Source organism: Hipposideros armiger, unplaced genomic scaffold (genome assembly GCF_001890085.2).
Source record: "Hipposideros armiger isolate ML-2016 unplaced genomic scaffold, ASM189008v1 scaffold_6, whole genome shotgun sequence".
Taxonomy (NCBI): domain Eukaryota; kingdom Metazoa; phylum Chordata; class Mammalia; order Chiroptera; family Hipposideridae; genus Hipposideros; species Hipposideros armiger.
This window is the reverse complement of record NW_017731356.1, coordinates 2,393,564-2,416,886: the sequence shown is the minus strand read 5'-3', so window position 1 is coordinate 2,416,886 and position 23,323 is coordinate 2,393,564. Positions and strand designations below refer to the sequence as shown.

The 23,323-nt window shown below is 52.8% G+C and overlaps 2 protein-coding genes across 4 annotated transcripts in view; one reads left to right on the top strand and one right to left on the bottom strand.

Moving 5' to 3' along the window:
* SCYL3 (SCY1 like pseudokinase 3) overlaps positions 1-23,259 on the top strand; it is a 24,511-nt gene extending 1,252 nt beyond the window's left edge. Inside the window, exons 2-13 of one of the 2 annotated variants that reach the window (XM_019647655.1) lie at positions 3,952-4,164; positions 4,910-5,095; positions 6,783-6,896; positions 8,702-8,758; positions 9,693-9,795; positions 10,926-11,037; positions 12,323-12,400; positions 14,214-14,353; positions 15,055-15,239; positions 19,343-19,514; positions 21,469-22,139; positions 22,606-23,259. In XM_019647655.1, the coding sequence (XP_019503200.1) occupies positions 4,000-4,164; positions 4,910-5,095; positions 6,783-6,896; positions 8,702-8,758; positions 9,693-9,795; positions 10,926-11,037; positions 12,323-12,400; positions 14,214-14,353; positions 15,055-15,239; positions 19,343-19,514; positions 21,469-22,139; positions 22,606-22,665 (2,043 nt within the window). In that variant the 5' untranslated portion in view covers positions 3,952-3,999 and the 3' untranslated portion in view covers positions 22,666-23,259. Of the gene's footprint in view, positions 1-3,951; positions 4,172-4,909; positions 5,096-6,782; positions 6,897-8,701; positions 8,759-9,692; positions 9,796-10,925; positions 11,038-12,322; positions 12,401-14,213; positions 14,354-15,054; positions 15,240-19,342; positions 19,515-21,468; positions 22,140-22,605 lie in introns of those variants that run through there. The other variant, XM_019647666.1, reaches the window with a different exon arrangement.
* The window catches only part of FIRRM (FIGNL1 interacting regulator of recombination and mitosis), a 39,621-nt gene continuing 39,146 nt past the window's right edge, over positions 22,849-23,323 (bottom strand). For both annotated transcript variants that reach the window (XM_019647605.1, XM_019647612.1), the window contains one exon: positions 22,849-22,936. The gene's annotated coding sequence lies outside the window, so the exon portion shown is untranslated. The remainder of the gene's footprint in view (positions 22,937-23,323) is intronic.

The window sequence follows — 23,323 nt, the reverse complement described above, 5'->3', positions numbered from 1 at the left end:
TCGCGTGGTGCTTTGTATGTGGACTAAAGACGAGCCGTGTCTCGGGTGATCGAGTGTGGGAAAGCACGTGGGTACTCAGTCGGGTCCCGAGTTTCGGGACCACGGTCCCCGCCGCCCCCAGGGCCCGCGTGCACGCCCGCATGGCATCCCGTCTCCGCCGACATGAGGCTTAGTTCTTTGGGTCCAGAGAGGCTTGGTGATGTGTTGCTGGTCAGCCGGCAACGCTGGGCGGAGTTCAGCGCGGAACCCATACCTGTCGTCGTCGCTGCATAACAAGCCGGAGTCCGGACCGAGCGACCTTAGGACTCAGTGCGGGCCGCGATCTCGGGCGCTCCCGAGCCGAGGGGCCAGGGACCGAGATCCCCGCGGCGAGCGGTGCAGAGAGCGGAGGGAGAGCGAGGTCGTGCCCCGGAGGGCACGGGTTCCTGAGCTGACTGTCCGAGTTGCCCAGTGACCCGCCTCGCCGAGGGCTTTCCTAACCCACAGGTGGCCCAGAAACTTGAGGTGCCGCCCAAAGAAAGCGCAGGAATGAAGACGGGCGATGTTTGAAAGACCAGACCACGCTGCTTGGTGTTTACACAAGTCAGAAACTGCCCGCCCAGCGTTTCGTTCTAGAGAGTGGAGAGGGCAGGTCCTGCACAGCCCCCGTGCGAGTGCACGGCGGTACAAGGCCCTTCTGTAGCTTCCTGAGACTTTGTTGTTTTAAAGCTAAAGAATGTTGCCTTCCCCTTCACTCCTCAAAATCAGGAAGCATTTTAGAAGTGCAAGCGTTAGTTGGTCTTACATTTCCCTAAGTCCATGGGAGCCGTTATCGTTTTTAAAGCACTCTTTCTAGCCACAGTTTTTGTGCCCCTTAGGGTACAGGTGTGTGAAGCAAAGAATTAAGAATTCCTGCTTTTAAAACATTCTCGAGTCGACAGCACATCTTTTTACTTGCCCCTAGTAACGTGCCCTGGACACAGGAGGCGCTCCTCCGGCTCTGTAAGCGCCGGCTGCGGCGTCGGCACAATTCTGCTAACGTCCATCATGCATCTAACAACAAAATGGCATCCTTTCTATTGGGTTTTCTCAAGAAAAGGACCGATTCCTTTTTAAAATTATATTTCTTAGGGCCTCAGACCCAAAGTATACACTGCAAAGAAAAATTACCAGCTTTAACCTCTTGCGAAAGCTTTCGTGTCCCTAAACTGTTCATTATCTTCTAGTGGAATTCATAATATGAAGTCGAAGTTTCTTAGATGTTGTAAGGCCCAGTATTCCCACAAGGAAGCACTTTGCTGTTTAGAAATGACGTTAAATGTCCACTGCTGTGCCTCTCCCGACTGCCCTTCATTCAGCCAGAGCACTGCCCCGCAACCCTGGCGACCAACTTGTCTGGGGACTAATTAATATTAAAACTAAATAAACAGCATGATTTTCTGCCAAGGAGATTTTCCTTTTCTTGAAGTTCCTTATGTGTTGATTTTTTATTTATTTACTTTTTTTGGAAAGCTGTATTCTGTGGCTAGGAGAGTTAGGCCAGCTTCAGATAGACACTTCTCAAAGCAACGCTTCTCGAACTCACCCCTCTAGTCTGACTGGTTTATCAGACTGGAGGAGTTAGAAGCAGTTTTCTGCTTATGAAATGGCAGTTGGTTTCAAAGAACATAGATCCACTCAGGCTGCCGCAGGCGCCCCCTGATGTTAAGGGAGGCAGGGAGGCAGTGGATCTGGAGCTGGGCTCCCTGGAGCCTGGAGCCGATGGCTAGTAATGTGCCCTGCGACTCTCCCAGTGTTTGCCTTCCTCTGCCAAGCGTCTGCCTCCCATGGCTTTGGGTGGCCATTGCCCTGACTACCGCATGGCATCCTTTTACCTTCAGCGGCGGTGCTGCTGCGGGACAGAAATACCTCTGTGCATTCAGATTCCTGGGGGAGGCAGTGCTCTGGCCAGCTTAGCTCTTCACGCAGGCCATGGGTCCCAGAGATGGCGCCTGACCCATTGCACCCAAGAAGAGGGCTGCAAGGTCCAGGTACCAGCCACGCCCCTCCACTCAGCGGGAGGTGGGGCTGTCCCAGGCTGGGCAGGTACCAGAATGGGGGATTAACAGGTGCTTTCCTCTGTCATCCTACTTAAGCACTAATTTTACTTGTAGTTCCAGAGAAAGGTGAATGTTACATGTAGTTGAGACACTTGACATTTTAAATACTGTTTTTTGTTGTTGGTTTTACTTTTCTGTCATTCTTAAGAAAGATACATTGATTGCTAGGCAGGTAGGAACTCTGGACTTGTTGGAAAGCAGACTTCCTACTTATCCTCAGACTCGTTCTTGGATTTTGGAAAACTTGAGTGTCAGTTGGCTTTAGCCCTTGCACATGTCGCGTTGCTCATACAATGCGCGTGGGTCTGCAGGCACTTGAAACTCTGTTTTATGCCCGAGTCGTGAGCAGCATCACATACTCGGATAAAGTGTGGGGCACTTCACCGAAGTGGAGAAACAAGTCTAAGCAGAGGGTGTATGATGATTATTGGGTTTATATTTATCCAAAGGATGCAGATTGTAACCTGAAATTGTCAAAGGTCTACATATGGAATGGTTGGTCGTGTTATTTAGAACTAGGCACTTGCCACATTGGCGGAGTTGAGTTAGTAAGAACTCTCTTTATTTTTTAAATTACGGTAAAGCCAGAATGGAAATTCGACTGCCGCCCATTTTTCAGGCATACGTTATTTGGCCTAAACAGGTTCTTAAAAATTTGAGTCGACATTGAAAAATAGGGAAATTTCCACATAAATATTCAGGCCCTTGGCCCCTTCTGATCAGTGGCGGTGGCATCGGGCTGCTCTGGGCCTGCCGTCCTGGTTGGCGCTTGGCAAGGGCTGCTCCCTCCATCGCGCCCGCCCCTCCCGCGGGCACTGGGCCCACAGCAGGCCCTTTGCTGTCGCTGGCCTGTCGTGACCACGTGAGCGTGTATCCCGGCTGTAAAGGAAGGCCTGGGAGCTGCAGGCACGTGTGCGCACGCCTGTGTCTGTGACTTACCTGCCACCTGCCCCGAAGCAGACCGTGGTCACTGTGTGTGTGTGATGTTGGCATGTAACATAGACTTCTTTTTAAGACTTTATTGAAGTGTAATTGATATACAGTAAACTGAACATATTTAAAGTGACAGTTTTTTAAGTTTGACATTTGTAATCACCCATCACCCTAATCATTATAAGATAATGAATGTATCCATTCCCTCCCCCCAAAGCTTCCTCATCCCCCTCAAAATCCTTTCCACGTCCCTGGTCCCTCTAACTGCCTCTCCCCGGGCAACCACTGGCTATTTTCTGTCATTGAGCGTAGTTTGGATTTTCTAGAATCTTGTGCATGTGGGGTGTTTTTTTGGGTTGGTTTTCGTTTTTGCATTTGAGATGATACTTTTCTGCACTTTCCCCTTATTACGTATCAATGCGGCCGCCCTTCTTGTTTGTTGCCGTTTGTGTTCAGCGAGTTGCCTGTTTTCTGTCCCAGTCCTCTCCTGGCGCCTTAGTGCTTTGCTCGGTTTATAGGGGCTCCCCTTTGTTAAAATGTTTTTCATGGTTGCTAGGAATAGACTCCAGCTTGCATTGTTTTTCTTTATAATTTTAAGCTCTTTTAGACATAGGAAAGTTTTACCACTTTTAAATAATCGCATCTTGCAGCACTTACCTTAGTGGGGCAGGTGTGACCACTCACCTGGGGAGCGTGAGTGACCCTGTCCTGTGTGACCACCTGCGCGCCCCGGCATGTGTGGACTGCTGGTTACCTGCGTCTTCTCTAGAGCCCCAGGTGTTTGACAAGCACGCGGGTAACTTCTGAACACTTGCCCTGCTCACCGTCCAGCCGCCTCGTCCACCAGGATTGTAGGGACTGTGTTTGAGGGGCCGTGTCTGATCCTGGCTGGAGTTGCAGATGGAGCCTGGGAGTTTGAACACGTTCTCTGTCCTCTCAGGTCTGTGTGGCTTTGGGGGCGCTGCAGCACGGCCTCACCGCCTAAGGGATGGGAGCAGAGAACAGCGCTTTGGGGAGCTGTGTGCTGAAGGAACCCCCATTCACCTTACCCTCTGGGTTGGCCGTTTACCCCGCTGTCCTGCAAGATGGTAAATTGGCTTCGGTTTTCGTGTATAAGAGAGAAAACGAAGACAAGGTCAACAAAGCCGCCAAGGTGCGTGGTAGGTGCCACACCTGTGCTCTCACTGCCAGACGCGGAAACCCTTGGAGGCCCAGGGGCAGGTCCTCAGGAATAGTGTTTTTACGCATGTCCTTTGCTCCTCTCCCAACCCTTCCCGGGATGGTAGCTCCAACCTCAGACCTTTCCCAGGACATAGTCCTGTGCGTGCTTGGTCAGGGGTCCCCTGAGACCTGTGTGCTGTGCAGACAACAGCGCGTCCCTCCCGCTGTCCCCTCCCAGGCGTCCTGCCTTGGTTCCTCTCTGTGACCCTTCTGGCCAGAAAGATGGCAGAGCTTCGATCAAGCTCAGACACCTTTGCCACACACTCCGCGGCGGTGTGAGAAGGGCCTCCCTAGCCAGGAGACTCACTCCGTGGGTGCCTCCTCCCGAATTTGGACTCGCCTGCGTAGACTGCTGTGCTTCTATTTACTTTTCAGAGTTCTCAGCAGTTGTTTTTGTCGCTCGGTTCTTGGGAGATGTGGCTTCCCGGGCTTACACTCCCATAGCACAAGTCACATGTCTAGTTATTTAAATGTTGGTCAAGCCAGTAACCTCAGACAAGTCAGAGGGAAACTGGAACTACAAGTAAAAATTTGCCTTTTTGCAAATTTGGGGGCAGCTGGGAAAGACCTTGAACGTGATTATACATTTTCTGACTTTTACTGCAACACACATGTAACTACAGTGAACGTGGTTTCGAGTCATTAACTTCCAAGCTTTTCTGTTTGTCTTTTTAAAGCACTTGAAGACACTCCGTCACCCTTGCTTGCTGAGATTTTTGTCTTGCACTGTGGAATCAGATGGCATTCACCTTGTCACCGAGCGAGTGCAGCCTCTGGAGGTGGCTCTGGAAACGCTGTCCTCTGCAGAGGTCTGCGCGGGCATCTACGACATCCTGCTGGCTCTTATCTTCCTGCACGACAGGGTGAGAGGCTGGACACTGTGGCCTCCCGGGCTGGGATATCGCTGGGGGCTGCTTGTGTGGCAGTGCTCGTAAATCCTGGCGTGTGTGGAAGCCCACTTACCACTCTTTCTAGAAGGTTCCTGGGGGAAAATGGCACGGAGCTGCGACAGTTCTCCATCCTGGGCAGCTAGTTAGAGACTTTATTTCAGTTACTGGTCACCTCCAGTTTTGATAAGTCTTTACTTAAAACAGCGTAAGCTGGTATTTGTTATTAAGACAGACTTAACATCAGTGCTGCTGCAGACCAAAGCTCCTATTTATTTCCAGGGGCTTTGTTCCATTTTGAAGAAAGAAATGATGGTTTCTTAGGAAGAGGCAGTGCTTTCCACATTTCTTCCCAGCTGCCAGCTGGTGCCCGTGAGAGGCAGACCCTCACCTGTGGCCGCCTGCGATTCAGGAGAGAAAGTGCCTGCTCCTGTGTTACTCCTGGCCTATTTCTTCACAGCGTAAAAGGCTACTGTCACTTATGGAACTGACATTCCCAAGTATTAAGGCCTTTGGCAGCCCCCCAAAATGAAAAACACCAGTTGTAAGTTAGAAATACTTGCACTTGACTCACATATGTTTTTAAAACATTTTCTGTCGATGGAAGACACTCTCCCAGTATCACTTTGGACTGATCTCCTCTTCTGAGCAGCCTGAGGTTCACCTAGGAGGAATTACTGATGCTTCCGTGTAGAGGAATATTCTCTCTGTAGAAGACAGTGCATGCACATGGTAAAAAGCATGCTGCACATACAGGGACAGTCAGCCCCTCGCCGTCCTCGAAGCAGTACCCACGTCCCCAGTGATCCGTGTGCTAGTCCAGAGAGGTATCTGCAGACAAAGCAGATACCTGTGTGCTTAGCCTCCTTCACCTATTCTCAAATGGAAACGTACCGTCCTTATGATTCTGAACCTTCCTTTAAAAAAATATATCTCTCGGAGTGTTTTATATGAAATATGTACATATTTGCTCTAGTGGGTAGAATATTTAAAATATGCGTGTCTATTGGAATGATTTCTGGTTTCGAAAAAACATACTTCAACCCCGTTCTCATTTTCTTTTTCCCTCTTATTTATTTGACTGTACTATTTTTATAGTTTTCAATCTGGCTCTTCTGTGGTCCAATAGATATTTCTGGTGGTCCTTATCATTTTATTTTCCTTGTCTTCAGGCAGAATTTTTTTAATGCCTGCTGACAAGATTTCAGGTGAAGTGGATCTGGGTTCATGATAGAATGTAGATGAGAAAGAATTTAGAGGGGAAAATTAATAAGTTATGGGAACAAAAATAAACTTTCCCTTTAAAGGCCCCGGGAGCAAACATATAGGTTATAAAGATCTGTACATTTATGTTTTAAGGACTCCCGTGGAAGTGGGGACGTGCCATGTCTGTGCAGTGGCTCTAACATCGTAGCAACCTGCCCCACCAGGCAGGCGGAGATAACGGGAGCATTTCCAGGGCGTTTTCCCGTTTCTAACCTCATAATGTTGAGCAGGCTCGCTCCGTTTGTGATTCCTTAAAGCCATACTTCCATGTATTATGCCGCAAGCGGGAAGACTCACCACGTTTGGTTTTTTTTTTTTTTGGTAATTAGTATTTAGGTTTTTAAAACTTGTATTTCAAAGATTGGAGTGGCAACTTCTTCCTTTTTTTATTCCCCAGGGACACCTCACACACAACAATGTCTGCTTGTCGTCTGTGTTTGTGAGTGAAGATGGACACTGGAAGCTCGGAGGCATGGAGACAGTGTGCAGAGTCCCTCAGGCCACACCAGAGGTGAGCCAGGCGACAGGCCCTGTGTGCTGTTCAGAATTTGGTAGTGTTTTGGTATGTGGTTCTCACCTAGGCACTCGCCTTCAGTGTTAGGGCGATCTTAGGTTAGGAGACTTGACTTTTTTGCAGTGCTCAGATTCAGAGATTTGTAGGGTTCTTTTCTTATGAGGGGCGCTGGAGGGCACACATCCTTCCCTCCTCGCTTGTTAGCTGAGGAGCCTGAGACTGAGAGGTGGGATGTCTTGGTCACATTTTGAACTCAGTGCCCCTGCTCTCTGCCCCTGTGGTGTCCGGTACCTCATGGTACCATGTAAAGCTGAATACTGGGATTACTACTGTGTCTGCTCTACCAGGTGTGATGGTGTCTTACATTTGCTTTGCATCTCCACGTGGAATAGTGCCGGGCATGTGTTAGGCGCTCAGGAAATGTTGAGTTCCCCAGAGTCACACCTTAGGTCCTGACAGCTGGGAGTGGGGCACGTGCATCTTCAGCCTCCCGGCGGGTGGGCTTGTCGCTGCCTATGGCGCTTACCGTTTGTCTGACAAAGATGTGCAGATGTCCCGCCCGGCTTCACAGACCTCTGTGTTCTGTTTTGTTTCTTGTTTTCACCATTTTGCATGTTGCCACTAGACCTACTGTTTGTAAGTAAAGAAAACCCACTCCTGCCATGATGTCCCCACGGCATGGCAGCTCACCGGGTTGGCCCAGCCTCGTCACCCAGTCTCACATGTGTGGCTCGACGCGTGGGCCTGTTTGCATGCGCAGCCTCGGGAGCTCGTGCTCAGTTCAGATGCTGCTTCCACCACGAAGCCGGCTCTGTGATCATCAGCTTCTGCTCAGATCTCAGCCGACGTCTAATTAGCGTGGCCGTGCCATTCCTTCTGTGGGACACACCCCACGTCTCTTCCCTGGCGTGTGAGGCCCCTCCAGCCTCTCCCCAGCTGCCTTCCGCTCCATTGGCTGCTCACGGTTTCTGGGCTGTCCTCTGCCCGCGCCCTGTTCACGCGGCTCGGCTATGGCCTCAGGGCCGTGGTCTCAGAGGGCGGTGCTCCTTCACCCCCTTCTTCCTGTGTGTGGCTGTCTTCCTCCCCACGGGCCCTCTGGGAAATGTGAGAGGGAGCTGCAGTCCGTGCCCGAGCCCCGTGTCCTCTAGCGAAGCCCTCCGCGGACACCCCCCACCCAGCACCACCAGGCCCTCCCATGTGTCCGTGGCGCTCGGCACCTGCCATCGGAAGTCGTGTGAGCACCTGCGGGGCACTCGAGCGAGGGTGTCCATTTTGTGTTCCTAGCGCCCTGACACGCTCGTGAAAAATAATCTTTGAATCGTGAAAGAATGTGCTCGTTCTGTGGACCTTGGTTTTGTCTCAGTAGCTTATATGGTCCTCAACTTTTCTCTCTCACGCGGCAGCAAGCCTTGACATCGACTTGTCCGGTGCGAAGACCCGCGACAGATTGCTCTGTGCTAGAAAAGCCTTTTGCTTGTTAGTAATGTGTGTGCAGGGTGAGCAAGTCCCTCCTTTCCCCGTCTGGAAGTCGCGCAGACCCGCCTGTGAGCAGCAGAGGGCGCCTGGCAACCCGGCTGACGGGGAGGAAGGGAACTGATGTTTGCTTCCCGCTGAGCCTGTGCCGGGCCAGGCCCTGCGGTGCCTGTTCAGTAGGAAGAGCCTACGTCCGTGTGTTGAATGTGTCTCATCATTTGAGGGTTTCGTGGCTGTTTCTGAAAGTTGCTTGTTGCTTTGGTAACTCGGAGAGAGAGATTGTCCTCCAAACATATGTATGAATTCTGTTCCGTAATTTCTCTGCCTAGTTTCTGAGGAGTATCCAGTCAGTGAGAGACCCGGCAGGCATCCCTCCTGAAGAGAAGGTAAGGTGATGCGCGTCCCACGTGACGGACGCTTCCTCGTGTGACCGAGTTGAAGAAACCTTTCCTCTGCGCACCCCCCTTTGCTACGTAAAGGCCTCGTAATTCCTCTGGCCTTGAAGGCCTCTGAGAGGGACCTGTCTGCACAGCAGGGCCTCTGTGACACCCAGCCGACACTTTGGTGCGTGGGCACCTGTGATGCTGTGTGGAGCTAGAGGGACCTCGGTGTGAGCGGGCCAGCTGCCCCTGCCCGGTTCCTGGACTTCGGAGTTTGCGGGAAGCCAGGGAAGTCGGGGAGGCCACGCCCAGCCCTTCGCAGGCCTCACGTCTGCCGTGGCTCTGCCTGGCGGGCCCTCGGGGTCCCGAGATGCAGGGACAGTGCTTCTGAAGGCGGGTGCTGGCCAAGAAAGGTTATGTTACCAGTAGGTTCGGAAATGAGTCCTTCTAACCACTGTGAACAGTCAGCGAGCCACAGACATCTGGGGTGCTTTACAGGAACTGCACACCCAGCTGTAAATATAAACCGAACTGTGGGCCTGAGCTTTGAAATCAGTCAGGTTTATCCAGGTCGGCACCAAGTGTTTTTCACACTGATGCTGTGTGGGCTTTAGATCAACTTAGGGGTTCTGACTAGCATTTTGAGGAAAAAAAGGAATGGGAAATAGCAGTGGGCATCTTAGGTGGTGAGGCTAAGGACTGCTTTATGAAACCTGTGTTTCCATTATGCATGTAAACTGAGCATCGTGAATACTGATGGCAGTAATGACCCTTTGCCTCTGGACGGCTGTAAACACAGCTTGGAAAGCCACAGATGTTAGGAGCCTATAAATCAGAGTGTAGCACCGTCAGTGCAAAAACGGGCGAGTGCTCAGAGAGCATCCGAAAGGGTTTCCGAGGCAGCTCCTTCCTCCAGTTTATCGGCCTTTCCTGCCTCTAGTCTCCAGAATTCACAGCTCTGCCGGAGCCACACGGACACGCGCGGGACGCCTTTGCCTTCGGGACACTGGTGGAAAGTGTGCTGACCGTCTTAAGTGGACAGGGTGAGTTGGGGCCACGCCACTGCGTCTGAGAGAACGTGGGCCCCACGGCCTCCGCTCGGGTCAGTGTGGGCTCTGCTGCTCCCGGGTAGCCTGTGTGGGGGACCTTAGCAGCCATGGGGACATGAGCCTGGATTTCTAGCTTGCATCATTAAAGCACTTTGCTCTCTGGCTGTCAGTACCTTGTGCTGTTACTGTCTTATTAGTCGGTATTGGTATTTGTGGCCTAAAGGCTCAGTCAGCACCAGCCAGTAAGTAAATGAATGCTGTTATTGGTTTATAGCTAATCAAGGGATAGAGTAAGATTCAAAATTGATCAATTTTTAAATCAAGCTTAACATTTCTTTATCTTCTTTCTTTCTGAGTCCTTTTGAATTATTTTCTTCAATGTAACTTTTTCATTACTTTTTCCTTTGTTGCCTCTTGAATCCCAGGCTACTGAACTAGTGTTTTCTGAGTCCTCTCGTGGCTCGCTTGGCGGCCGCTTCATGCCCCCACCCACCGCAGGCCTTCTGGTGTCCGCCCCTAGGTGTCCTGGGTTCAGGCCCATCAGGCCCCCCGCTGGCCTGTCACTGCCGAAGCTTCCCGCGCTCCTAAAGCAGTTTCTTCCCCCAGGCTTCTGCCGGGCTCTGGAGCTACGAGCACCGTCAGCTGTCAGCTCTGAGCTGTCCCTGCCTCGGTACCTGAGAATTACCCTCCGAGGCCCTAAGTCACCCCCATGGGTGATGAGCCCCCTACTCTCCACGGGTCTCAGTGATGGCGCTTTTGTACTGCCCTTGGGAGAACTGAAAATCCCGTCTTTCGAAGAACTTTCCATGCTCCGTGGCTGAGCACCCTGGCTGACAAGGCCCTCACACCTGCCCTGCATTAAACCTCCGCCAGACCTGAGCTGCTAAAGTGCCAATCAGGAACTGAGAGGGCCCAGGCTGCTGGCACGTGGGGGCGGGGTTCTTGCGTGGGTGGGCTGGCAGGACCGTTTTCTACACCTGCGGGAGGGAGTTTGGCTTGAGGGAGCTGGAAGCCTTTCGCTGTTTGTGTGGGCTTCTCCAGGTTGGTTTTGCCCTCGTCATCCCAGCTGTAGAGGCCCTGAGCCAGGGAGAAGCATGGGAACTAACTGTCGCTCTGGATTTCAGTTGCAGCGGACCTTCTTGCCAGCTTCCAGCAGACATTGCACTCAGCTCTGCTGAATCCCCTTCCAAAGTGCCGGCCAGCGCTCAGCACCTTGCTGTCCCACGACTTCTTCAGGTGAGGCTTCCGGTGGGACCCGCTGGCGCTGCCCACTGCCGCTGTCTGGCCCACGTACCCTGCACTCCGGCACCCCGCCCCTCGGCACCCCGCGCTCTGGCTGTGGGTTTTGGACCGAGTGTTGTTCATGCCGAGGGAAGGTTGGCTCGTGTCCACATGGGGACTGCGGAGAAGTTGGGCTGCCCCGCAGGTTCCTGTCACAGATAGGAAGTGTCAGAAACATCGAATTGTCCTAAAGGCTGGCTCTAGAAATTACAGCCCAATTCTTAGGGCTTCTGATTGTGAGGCAGCTGTGGCCTGGGGCTGACCGCTCTCAGCTAATTGAGGAAGTTCCTAAACATGGCCTCTCCTTCCTGCTACCGGGTGCTATTGACAGGAGTTGTTGCTGCTGCTGTTTTCTCTTGTTGGGTTTGGGAAATGAGCTTATTTTTCTCCAGGCAGAAGCTTTTCTTTGTTGAGTGAGAGTCGTGGGAGGACAAAGAAGGCGGTTTAGTGGGAGGACAGTGGGCTGTTAATACTGTGGCTGGATTCAGAGATGAGATGGTTTTGAACCGCTGCGAGGTCAGCTGAAATCATGGCCTTCCTTTTATTTCCATGACTACCGAACTTCTGCACAGGTTAATTCCACCTTCATGACTTATTAGCAAAAGCAGTCCTCTGTCAGTTTTAAACTAACACTCCTGTGTTTGCAGTCAGCCTGAGAAAAACCAGGGCGAAGGGAAAGCTAACGTGATCCCCAGAGGGGGAACAGTTCCCTCCAGACCAGGGCTGGGGGTGTCACCAAACAGGAGAGGGGGTGGTTCCCTTGTCGTTATTAGGGGTTTATTGGTCAGTTATGTTTCAAAGAAACGTCAAAACCTTTCCCCTACAGGAGTCTCAACCAAGGCATTTCTGTGTGCTATTGGCTAATTCACAGTAATGTTTTATTTACCTTGATAAAGTCTCTAGAAAGGATAACCCTTTACAGTAAATAGATCCTCTTGGGACTGTGTGCTAAGAGTTCTTTAGTAAGACTTGTATTTTAACAGAGGAGAGAGGAAAGCCTAACACACCAACTCCAGAGAAATCCCAGCCAGCCGGCAGGGGAGCCCACTCGGTTATTCAGTCAGGACATTTGTGCTGCTTCTGAGCTGCTGGGCCAGCGGAGGCGGGTGTAAGACGGCGGTGTGGAGCCGGAGTGTTTTTTGGTGCCTGTTACCACAGTGCAGTCTGGTTATGGCTTCACTATGGAACGTGCCTCCTCTAATCTGTTGTCCTGCATATTGTTTTTCTTTTTGGGGTTTAGGAATGATTTTCTAGAAGTTGTGAATTTCTTGAAAAGTTTAACATTGAAGAGTGAAGAGGAAAAAACCGAATTCTTTAAGTAAGTTTGGAAAGGTAACACCTGAAAATTAAGCAGTTTGGATTAAGCCCATGCAGTCATCAGGTGACCTGGAGAGCATGGGTCAGACACTGCGTTTCCCGTGAAGCTCATTGTCCAGCCTTCCTTGCCAGGCTTCCGGCTGGGTCTTGGGGGTGCGCAGGTGTGATGAGGGAAACAGGCAGAGCTTGTGGGGGCGTCCTGAGGACACAGGCAGGGAGGTCGCCTGGGCACAGGGTCAGCATGACGAATGCACAGAGCAGCACAGTGTCTCGTGCCTGGAGCGACAAGCAGTTGGGTCTGCTGGAGGGCAGATGCCTAGACCAGGACTGGCGGGCGGTGGGCACTCCTGTGTGTGGCAGTGAGGAGCACTGACACTGTCAGGGGCGGACCTCAGGCACTGTCGCCATCCAGGGATGAAAGGCCGTGAAAGGACCCAGTCTCCCCTGAGGCGGGCCACTCGTGTCTGTGGGGCACAGGCTTAGCTCATGCCGGACTTGGGTTGCACAGTAGATTGATCCAAGGCAGTCACGGTGGTAAAGGTGAGGTCACGTGCAAGGGCATTGCTGGTACCAAGAGGGCACCGGGATGAGACATAACAAGGCAAACCTGGGAAGCCTTCGGGACTGCCACCAAATGAACTAGAGGACCCTGGAGGAGAGGATCCAACATGCGGGACAGTGAGGACCGTGGCGCTCAGTGATAGTCTGCAGTGTCCGTGGGACTTGAGATGTGCTGGGCATTGGCCAGGAGGGTCTGAGCTCAGGAGAGAAGTCCTAAGCTGACGACCTCAGCTGAGGTGAATATTAATTAGGGCTCATCAACCTGTAGTTGATGACAGTCTCCCAGAGATGACGGGTGGCATGAAAAGGACGTGGGGCCCCCAACCTTGTAAGGGGCAGGTGGGGCAGGAGTGGCTGATGAACGAGACAGAAGCGGTGGTTCTAGAAGATACAGAGAGAGCCAGGACGGGCCGGGGGGCCCAGAGGAGCAGAGAACTGCAGGAAGCAAGGGGCTCGATCAGCAGAGCCGTGGTGACCTTGGCGTAGGAAGGGCTGCTTCACTCGGCAGAGTGAGTCCGACGCAGTGAACTCAGGAGTGAGTGGGGGAGAAAGTAGGCACCGGCTACAGACGGAACGTGGAATTGCTGACAGGAAACGGAGTCACATGCAGTCGAGGCAGAAGGAGGTGTGAGCGTGTGTGTAGGCTGAGGGAAGTGGGGAGAGGGGAGGAGGAGTGGAGGGAGCAGCTGACGCTGCTGGGGGGCTGGGGGTGGGCCTGGGAGGGAAGGCGTGGGGGGGCAGCAGCTGGGTGGGGATGGACCTGCTGATGGTGGCCCAGGGCCTTAAGGAGACGAGCGTGATGTGCCCGTTCCGATAGGGGAGGAGGCGCTGTTTCCCCCGCTGACTGTACAGCGCAACATTATTACTGGCAGTCCTGACATCTGTGAGTGTCCTGAGTGCTTCCACATGCACTGCCTGAAGAGCTTAGTAACAAGGCCTGGATGTGTTGACCAGGAAACTTCGGGCTGGGAAGGGCCTTTCATTGACGAGAAAGCCGCTGGCTGTTGGGGAAGGACACGTCAGTGTTGATAAGCGGCGGTTTGTTGAGAACGTTTCCTCCTGGGTCGGATGTCGTAGGGATGCGACGGGCTGGCTCGCACCTGCATTTTCTTACCTGCCTGGGCCCCACCCGGTCACCGTCCCTACTTCATTTCAGAGAGCATCACTCAGGTGGGAGTGGGGACAGGCCGTGAGCCCTGAAGTGGGCGAGTGAGCCCACAGCGTCCCGACCGGCTTCCCGCCTTGGCCCTCAGGTTTCTGCTGGACAGAGTCAGCTGCCTGTCGGAGGAACTCATCGCTTCCCGGCTGGTGCCTCTGCTGCTTAATCAGTTGGTGTTCGCAGAGCCAGTGGCTGTTAAGAGTTTTCTTCCTCATCTGCTTGGCCCCAAAAAAGGTGAGTTTCCTTTTCAGCGTGTCGGTAATGTAGGCATTTGCAGTGTTGAGTCTGTATGTGAGCCGAGTGAGGTAGTGCGTGATGCAGTTACGTGGGGTTCTCAAAGGACGGCAGCTACTGGCCCTCATGTGGGGACCCCCAGGATCAACGTGGAGCCGCTTTCTGGAGTCAGACGTACTGTGGTCACTCCCTTCCGCCGTGAACTTTTCATTAGAACTCTTCCATCCTGTTACTCTGCGGAGCTCAGATGGGGGGGCTTATCAGCCCCCTGGGAGCTTTCACACGCTGCCGTCTGCCCGGCGCTCTGGTTCCGGGCGGGAAGGCGAGAACAGGGGTTTCTCCCAGCACCACGCGCAGCCCTAACTCCGGGGAAGATGCTGCTAGCATGTCACACCTCCTGCTTACAGCTAAAATGGCAATGGTATCATCCTAGTTCAGTATAGAAAATTCCTCCCCGATTAAACGTAAGTGCTAAAAGGGTGTTGATTCGGGATTCTATTAAAATACAAGCTTGCTTTGTAGTCCAGTAAGTGGGTAAGATGGAGTGGCCAGCCTCGGGGGCAGCCACGGCGCGCCTCTGGTTTGGGGCAGGAGAACCTGGGCGAGGACCGAGAATGTTCTGGGCTGAGTTCGGAGTTCTGCCCAGTGCTCCTTTCACTGAAGTGGCGCTTCGTGTTTCCATCCACCCCTGACCTGGGCAGACGGTGCGCGGGGCGCCGGCCCGTGCCTGCTGTCCCCAGCCCTGTTCCAGTCGCGGGTGGTCCCTGTGCTGCTCCAGCTGTTCCAGGTCCACGAGGAGCACGTGCGGATGGTGCTGCTGTCCCATCTGGAGGCCTATGTGAGCCACTTCACCCAGGAGCAGCTGAGGACAGTCATCCTGCCACAGGTGAGCTGTGGGCGGTGACCGTGGCGGTGGGGCCCGGCCAGGGCAGGTGGGGGCTGCGATTAGCCGGCTGTAAAGTTGGGTTCTCCGCTTAGGAGGCCCGAGGCTGCTGTTAGGGTTAAAGGCACGGAATAGAGGGTGAAATGAAAACTACATCCCCGTCCGCTCAGAGAGGCATTCGGTCTTCACCCGAGAAGAGCGCTCACTGTCTGCTGCTGCTCTGGAGACAGGAACAGGCGTCCTTTGTGGAATGCTGTGGACACACACTAAGTGTCCCTGACGGGCATAACATAACACAGTCATAACTGCGAGGGCCCTGAGCTTACTGCTCTCCGCGGGTTCAGCCTGGCGCCCCCTGGGGCCCTGGCAGGAGTGGCGCTCACGGGCTGCAGGCTCCTGTGGGTTTCCTGTGACTGATGTGACACAAGGGACTGCAGACTGTGACTTAAACCGGTAGACGTTATCCCCTCAAGATCCTGGAGGGGCCCTGGGGTCCAGAAGCCTGAAGTCACGGTGTCGCAGGGCCAGGCTCCCCCTGAAGGCCCCTCCCGGCAGCCCTTGCTCGCCTTGGCTTGAGCTGCGTTGCTCCCATCTCTGCCTGTTGTCACATGGTCTTTCATAAGGACACCCGTCAGTGGATGTAGGGCCTGCTCTCACCCAGTGTGACCTCCTTTTAAGGTCACATTATGGGTGGACATGAATTTCTGGGACACACTGTTCAGCTCAGTACAAGGTTTTAAAAGGTTTTGTCAGTCACGTGATATCTTGCAAATACTTTTTCCTGAGATTAATTTATTTAGAAGTTGTAAGGTCTGGTTTTATGCCAGGTCCTGGGTGAGGTGCTGGGCCATAGAGGCCTCTGACAGTCGCTTGCTTTCAGGGAACTAGCGGAGGGGTAGCGGCGTTAGCCGCCTCTCGCGGTGAGCTGGCATCAGTCCTTCAGCAGGAGGCACCTGTCCCGGAGGCTCACTTCCTGCTCTTGGGACAGAGGACGCAGCCCCTGCTGCTCTCTGCTTCTCAGGCCATCTGGTTCAGACACTCAGCAGGCCACTGTGGGTGTTTCGGGCAGCCTGCTCTGCGCTCAACACTGGCAGAGATGTTTGCTGCCTGTTGTGTAATCAACCCCAAAACCTAGGGCCTTGAAACAACAATCATCATTGATTCTCGCCGTTCTTTGTATTGCCTGGACCCAGCCTGGGGGTTCTGTCACTCCACGATGTCAGCTGAGGCAGCAGTCATCTGCCCAACCCCCCCGACCCCCCATCGGGGCCGGCACATCCCAAAGCTCCTTGGCATCTCGGAGGGCATGGCTGGAAGGCTGGGCTTAGCTGGCACACTGGGACAGCCGGGCCTCTATCCGCCGCCCCCACAGGACATTTCCACGGCTGCCAGACGTGCCAGCGCAGCCGTCCCAAGGCACAGGCTGGGAACTGACAGCACTTCTGTCACGTTCTCTTAGCTCAGGTTCACGGTGGGATGGGGGGTGGTTCCAGGAGCTGCAGCAGTAATTGTCACCTGTATATGCTTGTTTGTGCCTGGAAGTTTAGAAGACGAACAAAGCACTCTGTGACAGAGGTGTCGCCATAGCTCTCAGAATTGGCAGTGGACTGAGGTCACAGTGACTAGGTATTCAGCACGTGACAGACAGTGAAGACTCTCACCGGAGCTGCTCCCGAGGGAGTCACTTGGCCAATGTCTTTGTTTTTTCTGTTACAGATTGTGTGTTTCTTGGGCAGAGGATACACTGGGACATATGGGCCCGTGCTGGGTAGCTGATTTTTGGATGACACAGCTGTTAGCCCAGAGGTGGCATAACTGTACCTTAGGAGTTGCCTTGTCACCCATTTCTGTTTATTAGCAGAACTCCGGGCTATTCCCTCATACCGTCCATTCATCCTGGCCACTCGTATCTTACGGGTTACACGCTTACATTGACAGTCAGCATGCCCTGTGAATTCTGCCTACGATTTATAAACTGCTTCCTTCCTTCAAGTCTGTCTACACTTAACACTTTTTTTGCCAAAGATTTTCTTTTCCATTAAGTTGACATACAATATTATATTAGGTTCAGGTGGACAACATAGTGATAAGACATTTATATACCTTACACAGTGACCCCCCTGTAAAACCGGTGCCCATCTCATACCATATACGTGGTAATTACAGTATTGACTGTATTCCTTACGCTGTACCCTACATCCCTGTGACTGTTCCTACAACTGCCATTTGTTCTTCTTCCCTTCGTCTTCTCACCCGGCCCCCAACCCTCCAACAAGGGTTCCCTTTTCTCCACGTCCTCGCCCACACTTCATGTTTGCTGATTGATGATGACCATTCTGACAGGAGTGAGGTGGTATCTCATGTGGCTTATATTTCTATTTCTCTGATGATTGGTGACGTTGAGCCTTTCAGATGTGTTTTGGCCATCTATGTGTCCTCTTTGGAGAAGTAACTATTCCAGTCCTCTGCCCATTTTTTAATTGCATTGTTTGGGGGTTTTTTTTGGGTTTTTTGTATTGTATGAGTTCCTTACGTATTTTGGATATTAACCACTTACGAGATGTATCCTTGGTAAATACCTTCTCCCATCCAGGTTTTTGCCTTTTGCTTATGGTTTCCTTCTCTGTAAAAACGCTTTAGTTTGATGTAGTCCCATTTGTTGTTTCCCTTGCTCGCGCGTGTGGGTTCTGGGGCCCCCTGGGAATGGCCCGGGTGCAGCAGGCAAGGTCAGCTGCTGCTTGTGTCTGGCCCGGGGCCACCTGGTAGGAACTACAAGGTCATCTGCAGTTGGTCCCCACTTGTGCAGGGCGTAGAGGTGCTGCGTGGGCGGCTGCGTTGTGAACTCAGGCCAGCTGCCGCCAGTACTGGTGTTGGGACCCTTGGTGGCACCATGATTTAAGCTGAGGCCAGCCTGAGCCTGGCCGCTACTTGTTTTGGGTTCGTGGCCACTTAATTGAAGCTATGCTCCAAGCCAACATTGGCTGCAGCTGATGCCAGGCTTAGGGCCACCTGATGGGAGTTACAGTGCAAACTGAGATTGGCTGCAGCTGATGCCAGGCTTGGGGCCACCTGATGGGAGTTACAGCGCAAACTGAGATTGGGTGCAGCTTGTGCCGGGCTTGGAGCCAGCTAGCAAGAGGTACAGGGCATGCCAAGGCCAGCTGCTGCTTGTTTGGGGCTTGTGGGCCTTGGAGAGATTTGGGGAGTCTGCAGTGCGAGTGAAGGCCAGCCACTTGTGTGGAGGAGCGAGCTGGGTGGGCGGGGGTCTCCGGGAATCACCAGAGCGGGCGATTGGTGTCAGCCACAGTCATGGAGGCAGGGTTGGCACTGGCCTGTGCCTGCCATCTGCCATCGGGGTTGGGGGAGGGCTCAACAAAGGAAGAATGGCCCCTGGGTTCCTCCTTCCCCAGAGAAGTCCTGCCCCTCGTTCCGCACGCACTTGGAAGTCAGTCCAGCTCCTCCCTGTACGTCCTTGTCCCTGTCAAGCTGCCGCCTCTGCTGGAGCTGAGTGTGAGCAAGTGAATCTGTGCGCGGGCCCTTTAAGAGGATGCCTGGGACTCCAGCATCCCTCCCTCTCTCCCTCCTGGACAGAATCCCCACTGGGTTTAACAGCCAGATGTGAGGACTGGGCTGGGGAGCCTCGTGTGGGGCTGGGACCCCTGGCTCCTCAGGGGGGACTTCCACAGCTGAGACGTCCCTCCTGGTTCTTAACCGCACCGCGGATGTGGGGCCTGTGTGTTCCGTGTCTCCATCCCTCCTACCAGCCTCCACGTGGCTGCTTTATATCCTTAGTTACAGGACTTCTGTTCAGCTCGTCCTCAGGTGGGTCTCAGTGATGGTGGCTCTGTAGTTGTATTAATGTGCTCATGTTTGCGTACTCCTCCATCCTGACCGGGCGTCACCTCACGGTATGTTTTAAAAAGCATCCGTCTGCGATGCATTGGGAGGGGAACGTTGGTCCTGGACCCGAGTTTCAGACCTGCTGCCCCAGAGCCCATTGGTAAGAAGCGAAGTGGCCTGAGCACGCCGTCTGATGACAGCCCCACTGGTGTTTATAGGAAACACGCGGCCTGGCTGCCTCCACTCACCGCCCTGTCCGTCCCTAGGTGCTGCTGGGCCTGCGTGACACCAGCGACTCCATCGTGGCCATCACCCTTCACAGCCTAGCCGTGCTGGTGTCTCTCCTGGGCCCAGAGGTGGTCGTGGGGGGACAGAGAACCAAGATTTTCAAACGCACTGCCCCCAGTTTTGCTAAAACTGTTGACCTCTCCCCAGAAGGTAAGGAGGATTAAAAGGGTCTAGCTCTTTACTGTAATTTATTAGCTTTTTTATTAATTTATTTAATAATTTTAATGTATTAGCTTTTTAACATTATACAAGTAATGCTTTTTAACATTATACAAGTAATGCAGGTGGGTTGTGTTTAGTCACATGACAGAACTACGCGAATGAGGGGAAACTTAGTAACGCCCCTCTCCCAGCTCCTGGGGGGCAGGAAACCGATGTTAATAGATTGGTGGGAATCACTTCCTTTAAGTCCACCAAGAGATGTTCATACACACAGAGGTGCGTGCAGTTTCTTTTTTTCGCACAGCTTCTTAGGGACCGGTCTGCACATTAACACAGAAACCTCACCTGTTTGACAGCAGCCTCGTATTTCACTGACTAACCAGCCATTTCCCTGTGGGTGGATATTCCATCCATTTCTGGACTTTTCACCACTACAAACAGTGCTGCAATGTGTATGTAGTTCAGATTTTATTGCTATAGGGTAAATGCCCAGATGTACTTACGGGGTCAAAGAATGTGTTGTAAATTGTTAATACTGTCAGTTGAAAAAAGGGCGTAGCAGGATTACCACTGCTGTTTAAGTCCTTTTGATTTTGTTGGCCTATTAGGTGAAAAGCTGTTGATTTTTAGGAACTTATTTCAGGTATGTTCCTGTTGGCTGTGACCTAGGCGACAGCAATGATCAATGGTCTTTATAGACTGTAAAAGCATAAGAATTTTGAGCCAACACTGCCATGGTGTTTTTGCTTTGTGTAACCGAGTAGGACAGGACGCTGTTAGGAAGCTCTGCACCTATCTCCAGTTCTCACTGATGGTGGGTGGAGCACGCGGGAACACTTAGTGGGAAAGCTGTCAGGTGGACGTCTCTGATTTTCACACCAAGAGCATTTTAAAGCAACACTGGCTTCTGGAAGTTCTGAAGAGCACACCTCGTCACTGGGGCTGGCGAGACTAGTGTCAGCGTGGCTCCCAGGAGAGTGACGAGGTGGTGGTGTGGGAAAGCTGCCTCCTTCAGCCGTGAAACGTGCCTGCCAAGTACCCCACACCCCAATGAGGAAGCTGGGGGCAGCAAGGTGTGTGCAGCTCTGAGATGAGCCCTGAGAGTTGGGTGAGTTTGGAGAAGGGGTCACGTCGGGCTAAGAGGCATTAGCAGGACTCGAGCGGGGAGGCAGTGGCAGAAGGAGCGGGGAGGGCTTTGACGGGCCTGCCTGGGATGCCTTAGCCCAGCCTCCGCCAGCGTGCTGCTGAAGTCTCATGAGCACCGCCCACTCTGAGCTTGGGGCTTTCAGTCACCACCCGTGCTTCCCAGGCAGTGACTGTTCCGAGCTAGGGCTCCGGAACACTTGGTCTGTCCAGGCCAGCTCCTCCATGCCCCATGTGGACACAGCCTGTCCTTAAACACCTCTAGGACAGGTCATCTGTTCCTGTCAGGTGTAATAACTGTCCACCTCCCACCTACCGTGCGGGACCAAGAGCGGCTTCCTCCCCTCTCCACGAGTCCCCCACGCATGTCTGCAGCCAGCACAGGCGGAGCTCGCCCGTTGGGCAGAACCCCTCCTCTAGCACGTCCCCTAACCGCTGCTCGTTGGGCCCCGTGCCCACCAGCAGGCACACACAGCCAGATTGTAGAAATAGGCAATTTATATAACCTTTCCATTGCTTAGGGTACTGTTTTCCGGAAGACTAAGTTTGAATTCTAAAATGTAAGGGCACTTCGGGAACATAACTGGGGAGAAAGCAGGTTGATATTACTTGAATTCTTTTTTTACCAGATAATTTACTTTGGGACTTTGGATGCTTTAGGGCGGCATTTTCTAAAGCATACCAAAGGAGGGTCACACTGGCTGGCTCCGAGAACTTCGATCTGTGCATTTCTTTCCCTAAATATATTCTTGCTTTTAACCTGCGTTTAGGAGAGTAATTCTTGCACATGTGCCCACAGGTGATCAGCTTTCTCAGCCCCTGAAATTTCCCATGAATGGACTCTCAGATGTGAACAATACCTCAGGACACAGTGACAACTTGCCATCCAGCTCGAAAACGTCTGAGGAGTGGCCTGACTGGAGCGAGCCTGAGGAGCCCGAAAACAAAGCTGGCAACACGCAGGCTTGGCCTCCGGAACCCCAGGACGCGGCCAGGTCCCCACTTGCTGACTTGACTGTGGTGGAGGTTTGGGGTGACTCTGAAACGAAACCAGGAGCTGCGATCACTGCGTCAACACCTGTCACCTCAGGGGAGCACAAGGCCACCCCCACTTCACATCCACTCACAGAGGAGCCCAAGCCTCTGAAATCAAGCCGACCCCATAAGATCAGTCCTGCACCGAGCGTGGATGACCCAGACCCAACCCGGCCCCCGAAAGTGTCACAAGAAAGGCGCCTGAAGACCCCCACAGAACTGGGTTTGGGGGAGGAGTTCACCATTCAGGTAAAACGTAAGCCGGTGCCGGACCCCGAGCTGGACTGGTTTGCTGATATGATCCCAGAAATTAAGCCCACAGCTGCTGTGCTTGTTTTACCTGAACTGAGGACACACACGATGGTCCCCAACAAGGATGGGGTCTCACCACTGATGCCGTTTTCCTCAAAATTTGCTGCAGCAGAAATCACTGAGGTAAGAATTACTAGACTGTGCTACTGGCTTACAGTGTCCCCTTTCTAACCAACACCATGCTGCTGTCCCACCAAGGGGACAGGCTACTGTCCACAGTTGGTAAAAACACTCAAGACAAGCATCAAGGGCGTAAAATTCATTCGTGTTACTACCTTTCCTTCCCCAGAAAAGGCAGCAGTGTTCGGGTTAAGTGGTCGGTGGGCCACTTGTTACAGGAAGCCCCTTCACTTGGAAACGGGGTTAGACCAGGAATGAGATGTCGTCAGACTGACGGCACTGGTCGGTGTGGTCCCTGCTGCTGTGGTTGTGGAACACGGGACCCAAAGGCGCTGCCTCCCGCTCAGCTCCCCAGCCGAGCGGGTCTCCTTCCTGAGTGCGAGGAGCGGGCGCTGTCATCACAGACTACGGCCCTGTCAGGGCTGGGCTGCCTTTTCACGGCTGCCAGCTTTGCTTTCTCTCGTTGCAGGCAGAGTCTGAAGGCTGGGGAGACGAAGGGGAGCTGAACTGGGGAGACAGCAGCTGGTGACAACGGCTGTGAGTTACACGCCAGGAAAACCAAACTACGAATACCTCAGAAGCAGGCTCTGCAGACGAGAGCGCTCAGAGCATCCTGTGCCCGCGGCAGCAGCTTGCTCCCCGTCTGCCAACGAGGCGCAGCCTTGAGCGGGCGCAGCCCCGGGCCCCAGGCGGCTCGCTGGGGGGCCGTCGGGGAAGCGCCCGCGTGCCTTGGACTGGCCAGCTTCCAGCGGGAGCAAGTGGCTGTGGAAAGCCTGAGTTTACTGTTTTCCAGGAGAATTCTGGAAGTAAAATAAACACAAAAAAATTCAAGCTGATTAGCTTAATTTTGTGCCATTTCTTTACCAGTGAGAAGAGTAAGCTGTTAGGAGGAAATACAACTTACTGAAAAATTTTTAGCTATAAAGTGTATGTGATTTTAAATGCTATGGTTTCCTTAGGCAGCTTATTTATTTGTTTACAGTTGTACTGAGTGAATGGCCCTGGGGGACCGTCCCCATGTATGACATTGTACCAAAGTTCTTAATGAGAAACATCCCCCCATGATCCTGTTCTCTAAACCCCTAATAAAGACTATTTTCACTAGATTCAACTTTACAGTAAAGCTGTTTATGTGTTAGAAAATGTGTAGACATAATCGGGTGAAGAGTTTCATTTACAAAATATAT